This window comes from Lepidochelys kempii, chromosome 6, assembly GCF_965140285.1.
Source record: "Lepidochelys kempii isolate rLepKem1 chromosome 6, rLepKem1.hap1, whole genome shotgun sequence".
NCBI lineage: Eukaryota > Metazoa > Chordata > Testudines > Cheloniidae > Lepidochelys > Lepidochelys kempii.
Window position 1 is genome coordinate 109,019,959 of NC_136385.1, and position 8,908 is coordinate 109,028,866.

At 45.7% G+C, this 8,908-nt stretch overlaps 1 protein-coding gene across 1 annotated transcript; it reads left to right on the forward strand.

The window, feature by feature from the left end:
- The first annotated feature begins 6,906 nt into the window (after window positions 1-6,906).
- LOC140913627 (uncharacterized) lies at window positions 6,907-8,700 on the forward strand. Its single transcript, XM_073350354.2, has 2 exons — window positions 6,907-7,571; window positions 8,159-8,700. Exons 1-2 carry the CDS (start codon window positions 6,989-6,991, stop codon window positions 8,698-8,700), a joined length of 1,125 nt encoding a protein of 374 aa, XP_073206455.2. The 5' UTR covers window positions 6,907-6,988.
- Window positions 8,701-8,908: the final 208 nt, after the last annotated feature.

The window sequence follows — 8,908 nt, forward strand, 5'->3', positions numbered from 1 at the left end:
TCAGCCACGCTTGCTAATGCCTCCATGGATCGCCTGACACATAGCAGATTTTTATATTCCCTTTTAAAGCATTCAGCTCATGAGAAATAATTTATAAATCTGGCTATCGCTCGCACTTATCCTCTTACTGCTTGAGGGGGGAAAAGAACAAGATCAAATTGGGAGGATTATTAACAATTTAAGAACTTTATTTGCTTCAGTTAACCCTTTTCAGGGAGGACTGCAAACTAAAATGCACTACTTTATTTTTTAAAGGGGGAGAAGTAGTATGTTTATTAAGTGCAGCAGGGAATTTCCAAATAACAGATTCTTGTCTCCAAATACACTTTCATTAGCTGATTTTTAAAAATTTCTATTCACATATTTTGTGGGTGTGAAACATTCATTTAAACCTAAAAGTTTGCTCTGCATCCTAGATCAGGCGTTCTCAACCTTTTTCGTTCTGAGCCCACCCCCCTCCCCCAACATGTTATAAAAACTCCACTGACCAGCTGTGTCACAGAAACTGTTTTCCTGCATATAAAAACCAGGGCCAGCATTAGACATAGCAAACAGGGCAATTGTCCAGGGCCCCATGCACAGGGGGCACCGTGAATCTAAGCTGCTCAGGTTTCGGCTTCAGTCCCAAGTGATAGGGCTTGGGGACCTGGGCTGCAGTGCTGCCTGGTGGGGCTTTGGCTCTCTGCCCTTTAGCAAGTCTAATGCTTGCCATGCATGGCGGACCCCCTGAAACCTGCCCATAGCCCTCCAAGGGGCCTGAAATCCACTGTCCTAGATCAGTGGTTCTCAAAGCTGGGCCACCGCTTGTTCAGGGAAAGCCCCTGGTTGGCCGGGCCAGTTTGTTTACCTGCTGCGTCCTCAGGTTCGGCCGATCGCAGCTCCCACAGGCTGCACTCCGCCGCTCCAGGCCAATGGGGGCTGCGGGAAGTGGCACAGGCCGAGGGATGTGCTGGCCACCCTTCCCGCAGCCCCCATTGGCCTGGAGCAGCGAACCGCAGCCAATGGGAGCCGCGATCAGCCGAACCTGTGGAAGCAGCAGGTAAACAAACCAGCCCAGCCCACCAGGGGCTTTCCCCGCACAAGTGGTGGACCGGCTTTGAGAACCACTGTCCTAGATAACATAACATGACTTGCACTATAGAATTAGAATTGTGACCAAGCAAGCAAGTTGAAAATTCAGACTGAGTGCCTGCTTCTCCCTTGCCCTTACACCTCTGCAAACTGAATGTAATGTGGATGTAACATACTAGCATCCTGCCCTGACTATACAAGGGGCAGGGCAATGGAGAATCAGGTTCTAAAACTGCCCTTGTTTTTTTCCCTGTTATACTGTAAGGTTACAACACGTAAATGGTCCAGTGCAGCTCTCATTGTAGCTAGTGAGAGTCTTTCCATTTATTTTAGTAGGGTTTGATCAAACCCATAGTAGTTAGCAACTTGTGCTAGTACCACAGTCCTGTATTAAGTATACAGAGGTAAAAATAGCATACTGGTGACACAAAGGTATCAATGACATCTATTTTTCTTAGATTTTGTGTGCCAAAAATCTCAGTTGTTCTACTGAGTAAATGGGTTTGGTATAGTTAGGTTCATTGTGGTCAGAGAAGAGAGAATCTGTCCTTGGATCACTGACTGGCATTGCTCAACCACTACTGCAGCCTCATGCAGTACCTATATCAGAGAGTTTCAGACGATGAATCCATGTCATTGAAGATCCACCAATCCACTCTGTAAACCCCTTACCAGAGCAGACCATAAGGAGCCGTTGACCTATGACCTCTCCCCTGCTCTCCCTGTACTTGTTATTGCTGTAAGTGTAATGACACTACAGGGGTATATGGTTGACAGCTACGATTTGCTTATTAGTTTGAAACATGCATGGGGGCAAGTAGATGAACATACATAAACATGAGTAATTGGGATTATTAAGATTGCTATGGGTAACAACCTGTTGTATTAGTACGAGGCCTTGTGGGAGCAGTTATGCCCAAGGCTGGGATTTTGCTAAATTAGTGTAAGCCTGAAGGGATAACCCTAGGCCATAATTCTGCATTTTCATCTGAAGAGGCAAACAAGTGACCGCAAAGGGCACTGTACACCACAAGATTCCAGCAGATGGGAGTTTTGGTGGGATTTTTGCAACGAGGTTTCAATGCAGTTTCTATGCAATTAAACCATGTTGACACCAATTATTAATATTAATTATTATGGTTAATTATGGATGCCCAGAATGCCACAGATGAGATGGGGGCAGGAACTGACCTTATAATAACTGTGGAACCAGAACAAATATGGATATACATCCATGACATTTACATAACATGATGTATAGGACACCATGCCTAGTTCCTTTTCTTGGGTTCTCTTGGGCACTGAACTGATGTCAACTGCATCTGTGACCTTCTGAAGTGCTCCAAAACTGGTTTGTCATTCCTTTCTTCTTCTTCTTCTTCTTATCTGTCTGAGAGTGTAAGCATGAAATGTGTTGACTAGCCCTGCCATATTGGGAGCACAGATGTGAGGGAGCCCAGGCCCAGGAAGTGCCAAGGTCATGACTGTCACCAGGGGAGCACACAGTCAAGCGTTAGCTCACAGAGGGCTCCACCCCCAAAGCTCCTGATTGGAGGAAGCATCCAGCCCCATGATTGACTGAGGGGCTCTATATAAAACAGGAAGTAAGAACAGCAAGCTGTCTGGGCAACTAGATGAATTCCTGGCTGGCTGCTACAGAGCCTTCCTGATTGTCTCACTGCTGAGCCCAGCATCCCTGCCTGCTCCTGGTTCCTATCCTCCTATCCCAGACTCCAATCTACTCCCAGTTCCTGATATCCTGCCCTACTCCAGGTCCCTGCTCCTCTGCCTTACCTCTGACACTGTCTCCTGCTCTGACCTTTGGCTTGGTACCCAGTGCTGTCTTTGGTTTAGGCTCTTGGCTCTGACCACTAGGCCGGACTCTGGCTCAGACCCCTAGGCTTGACTACCCATGCCCTGGTCATTGCAATAGACTGCTTATTTGGATAGGTTTGTGCTGTTTAGTAATTATATGTAGTACAATAACTTATTTTCTTAGGTTATAATTGAATCTATATTGCTCTATCACTGGTCACATCAATCCCAGAGAGAAAGAGGGGAGTTTGATAGAAAGTCATATGTAGCATGTGTTGAGAAAGAACCTGTGATTGATTTTTCATAATAAACATTGTAAGTGTGGCCAGTGAGTTGTGTTATTCTTTATAGAGCTACAGAGCCTACACAGAGAACACCTCCATATCATGCAGGGAAACCAGTCTTCCTGTGACTACTCCCCCAAGCTTGATCTCCACCTCATCCATTCCCCATACATCAGAACCCACTGTTTTTGTTGCTTATTGGGCCACAATGTGTATGTGACAGGGTTTTCCCCATCGTGAGTCATTTTTCTCCACAAAACAACTTGGCTCAAAGTAGAAGTTCACTCTAGTAGGAACTATAATCATCACAGTGCAGTGCATTAAGCCCACTTTAGACTCTCATTCTACTTCACTAAGCCCAAGTTCACTCTAAGCAGTTTCCAAGTGTCAATATTTATTAAGATCTTTTTGAAGTACAATTTATTGGCCTGCTAGACTAGAGCCATTTCCATCTGTCATATCCGTATGTATTTTGGGAGTTTCTAAAAAATGATATAACCTGGCTAGATTGTAACAGTCTATCATGTAAATCAGCCTTAGTTCAATAGCCATTGGTACGTTAGACCTTTGGAGGCATTGCAGTCTCTAATGCAAGTATGGTTGTTTTTCCATACACTCTATAGAAACCTAATTCTGATTTTCATTCATTATACAGAGATTCTGGTCTGTATTAGGGATGAGCAAATAGGCTGATATTCAGATCTGGATTATATTTGGATTTGGGGCTGTGAATATGCAGAAGATAGTTGCACCCTAATCTTGTATGTCATCCATCTCCAAATATCAAACACTGTGTCACCCCACAAATACCATCTGCCCTCCCGCACAGGACCTCTTAAAATATTTTCTGGAAGGGCGGGGAGGAGAAGAGGGAAACAGTGGCCATATTTTCAGTGACTGACTGGCTGCCATCCTTTCCTTTCCTGAACTCTTTAGAGTGGCCAGCTAGATATGCCAGGCATTTTGAGGGGTGTAAACCACCTACCTGAGTCCCATTTAATAACATCAGGTCAGGAAAGCCTTGCTTACTATTTCTTACTGCAGACTGAGGCCTAAAACATCAAATCTTGCCTTACATGGAGTTAAGTACTAATGGGGTACTCGGAAGTAATTGAGATATGTATTTTACTGTCTGGTTATATTAAGTAGTGGTAATTACAAGTAACAAGAAGTATCACCATAGTGTAATTACATTTTAATTACATTGTAACCACAGCCACTGTGTTACAAAGTGCAACCCGCTTCCACTAAACCCTTGGCATCCTCAGGGTGTATTCATTTTACCACACACCTTTTCTTCCTATTCTTCTTGCATCCCATCCTGCAATACCCCACATTTGGGCAGCCAAAGAAGTTTCTGACTCAACTCCCAGCAGATATCAGAACCGTCTTCAAACAACGTTATTTAACTAATTTAAATGAAGTGAGTCTGTTGTGCCTTTTGCTCTTTACACAACAAAGGTAATAGTAAGGACCACACAGGCATAGTGGGGTCAAAATAACCATGTTTACTACAATACACAATATATATACACACACACACTCCAATGGTCTACATCTAAACATAAAACACAGTGAGCACAAGAGGGTTCACAAACTATTTAAAGGAGCACTAACCAATTCATCTAGACTACAGGTTCAGATGTTTTGTAGTCATACTAGCTGACTCTCTTCCAGACAGTTAGAAGGATGGCCATATTCTCCACCGGTATGCAGGCAATGTAGCAGTGTGATGGAAGTATTTTACAAGGTACATACCCGGTCACTGAATGGGGAAGGAGACAATGCTGGTACAATCAATGACATTCTAACCCAAATCTTTCCAATACCTGTCATTTAAAATAAAGAATATTAACCTGATAATACTGGTGATTAATAAGATTTTTAGAAAAAGGCCCTGAGGGTGGAAGGAGGAGCAGCCCTGGATCAATGAGGCTATCCTCTTCCCCTGCAGAAATGCATGTCTGGATATGTGAAACAAGAATTAAAGGGAAAGGCTGTCATGGCACCAAAATGGAATTTCATTACTTCATAACAAACTTTTAGGGACCAGACAGCTTATTTCAGTACATTTTGAACCCTCTGCTTCCCATGAGGGAGGCAGGAGACTGATGAAAGCAAACTATGCTAATCAGGGAGTGCCATGCATATGTAGCAGCCTGCTTCATAGCTGGAGCAGGATGCTGTTGTAACAGAGTCAGTGGGGACTCTCTCCCACTGGCAAAGGGCAGCATTGCCAAACTCAAGAGTTCAAAAAACAAAACAAAAGACAAACCAAAATAAACCCAAGAGATTTACTTCCAGCCTGAAATGCGCATGAAGCTCATCCACAGGGTATGCATCTCAACCTACATGCATACAAATGCCACATTTCTGGTTGCATCATGTCCTGAAGAGAGTAAGAGATGTACCTCAAAGTGGACATGGGACATTCTCCATCTGCCATTCAGGAATCAGAGTCAGCCACCTTTCCAGCATCACCTCTTGGAGCTGAGACCCATTCCAGAATTCTGTTTTTGTCTGGGCAGCTCAATCTACTTTGGCCTTGGTGTACACATTTCCTTTTCCTAGCTGGCTATGCATTTCCGCATTTCAGAGTAGAGAACACTCCCTTCTCTGAAGTTGTCAGTGCCATTTGGTCACTCATCTACTTCTGCAATACTCCCATAGAAGCAGGACCTACATAAAGAAATGCTCATTTCAGTGAGATGCAAAAGCCATTAGCTGATGTTTAAAACACTATAGCTATAATAGAGCAACTGGAGGAGGATAAAAAGAATTAGCAAAGAAAAGCTAGACCTGTAGCAGGTTCACCAAAGAAGCTATCTCCTGACTAGTAGAAATAAAACACTGAGCCAGACACTGTGGTTTAAAAAAAAGCGGGGTGGGGGGGGCAATTGCAAAGGCTTCTGGGAGCTTGCCAGGCTATAAAAACCTGGTGATTGCAAACTGAGGGCAGCTGAAGGAAGGTTGTAGAGGAGCTTTGTAACATAGGCTGTAGAAGTTTTTCCACTGAATGCATCCGATGAAGTGAGCTGTAGCTCATGAAAGCTTATGCTCAAATAAATTGGTGAGTCTCTAAGGTGCCACAAGTACTCCTTTTCTTTTTGCGAATACAGACTAACACAGCTGCTACTCTGAAAGCTGTAGAAGTTGTACAGCTAAAGTCTGCAATACTGCAACCAGAGCAGAGGGAAAAGCTGAAGGGAGCCCAGGATAGAGTCTCACTCTAAAGGAGAGCTCTACAAAGGGGGCTTAGGTTCAGCACTGCAACATCCAACATTTGGCTGCCCTACTACCTCGTAGACTCCACAGCCCAAAGTTAGGTGCCCTATATAAGGCATGGGGGAGACTTAAGGGGCCTCAGAAAAGGATTCATAGAAGCCAGCAAGTTGATCAGAGAGCAATAGGAAATGCTGGGAAGAGGGGTGTGGCCTAAGTCACAACCTTCAAAAAGACTTAGCCCTGGTCTACACTAGGACTTTAGGTCGAATTTAGCAACGTTAAATTGATTTAAACCTGCACCCGTCCACACAGTGAAGCCCTTTATTTCGACTTAAAGGGCTCTTAAAATCGATTTCCTTACTCCACCCCTGACAAGTGGATTAGCGCTTAAATCGACGTTCCCAGCTCGAATTTGGGGTACTGTGGACACAATTCGATGGTATTGGCCTCCGGGAGCTATCCCAGAGTGCTCCATTCTGACCGCTCTGGACAGCACTCTCAACTCAGATGCACTGGCCAGGTAGACAGGAAAAGAACCGCGAACTTTTGAATCTCATTTCCTGTTTGGCCAGCGTGGCAAGCTGCAGGTGACCATGCAGAGCTCATCAGCACAGGTGACCATGATGGAGTCCCAGAATCGCAAAAGAGCTCCAGCATGGACCGAACGGGAGGTATGGGATCTGATCGCTGTTTGGGGAGAGGAATCCGTGCTATCAGAACTCCGTTCCAGTTTTCGAAATGCCAAAACCTTTGTGAAAATCTCCCAGGGCATGAAGGACAGAGGCCATAACAGGGACCCGAAGCAGTGCCGCGTGAAACTTAAGGAGCTGAGGCAAGCCTACCAGAAAACCAGAGAGGCGAACAGCCGCTCTGGGTCAGAGCCCCAAACATGCCGCTTCTATGATGAGCTGCATGCCATTTTAGGGGGTTCAGCCACCACTACCCCAGCCGTGTTGTTTGACTCCTTCAATGGAGATGGAGGCAATACGGAAGCAGGTTTTGGGGACGAAGAAGATGAGGAGGAGGAGGAGGTTGTAGATAGCTCACAGCAAGCAAGCGGAGAAACCGGTTTTCCCGACAGCCAGGAACTGTTTCTCACCCTAGACCTGGAGCCAGTACCCCCCGAACCCACCCAAGGCTGCCTCCTGGACCCAGCAGGCGGAGAAGGGACCTCTGGTGAGTGTACCTTTTAAAATGCTATACATGGTTTAAAAGCAAGCATGTGAAAGGATTACTTTGCCCTGGCATTTGCGGTTCTCCTAGATGTAGTCCTAAAGCCTTTGCAAAAGGTTTCTGGGGAGGGCAGCCTTATTTCGTCCTTCATGGTAGGACACTTTATCACTCCAGGCCAGTAACACATACTCGGGAATCACTGTAGAACAAAACATTGCAGTGTATGTTTGCTGGCATTCAACCAAAATCCATTCTTTCTCTCTCTGTGTTATCCTCAGGAGAGTGAGATATAATTCATGGTCACCTGGTTGAAATAGGGTGCTTTTCTTCAGGGACACTCAGTATAGCCCATTCCTGCTGGGCTGTTTGCCTGTGGCTGAACAGAAATGTTCCCCGCTGTTAGCCACAGGGAGGGGGGAAGGTTGAGGGGGTAGTCACGCGGTGGGAGGAGGCAAAATGCGACCTTGTAACGAAAGCACATGTGCTATGTATGTAATGTTAACAGCAAGGTTTACCCTGAAAGAGTGTAGCGACTGTTTTATAAAATGTGTCTTTTTAAATACCGCTGTCCCTTTTTTTTTCTCCACCAGCTGCATGTGTTTCAATGATCACAGGATCTTCTCCTTCCCAGAGGCTAGTGAAGCTTAGAAAGAAAAAAAAACGCACTCGCGATGAAATGTTCTCCGAGCTCATGCTGTCCTCCCACACTGACAGAGCACAGACGAATGCGTGGAGGCAAATAATGTCAGAGTGCAGGAAAGCACAAAATGACCGGGAGGAGAGGTGGAGGGCTGAAGAGAGTAAGTGGCGGGCTGAAGAGAGTAAGTGGCGGGCTGAAGACAGGGCTGAAGCTCAAATGTGGCGGCAGCGTGATGAGAGGAGGCAGGATTCAATGCTGAGGCTGCTGCAGGACCAAACCAGAATGCTCCAGTGTATGGTTGAGCTGCAGCAAAGGCAGCTGGAGCACAGACTGCCACTGCTGCCCCTCTGTAACCAACCGCCCTCCTCCCCAAGTTCCATAGCCTCCACACCCAGACGCCCAAGAACGCGGTGGGGGGGCCTCCGGCCAACCAGCCACTCCACAACAGAGGATTGCCCAAAAAAAAGAAGGCTGTCATTCAATAAATTTTAAAGTTGTAAACTTTTAAAGTGCTGTGCTTAAAGTGCTGTGTGGCATTTTCCTTCCCTCCTCCACCACCCCTCCTGGGATACCTTGGTAGTCATCTCCCTATTTGTGTGATGAATGAATAACGAATGCATGACTGTGAAGCAGCAATGACTTTATTGCCTCTGCAAGCGGTGATTAAAGGGAGGAGTGGAGGGTGGTTAGCTTACAGGGA

What these genes read in the sequence shown, in the direction of transcription:
- LOC140913627 (XM_073350354.2), top strand. Translation starts at nt 6,989, where the DNA reads ATGCAGAGCTCATCAGCACAGGTGACCATGATGGAGTCCCAGAATCGC. An exon ending in AGGCGGAGAAGGGACCTCTG is followed by an intron (nt 7,572 to 8,158) that starts GTGAGTGTACCT and finishes TTTCTCCACCAG; the next exon opens with CTGCATGTGTTTCAATGATC.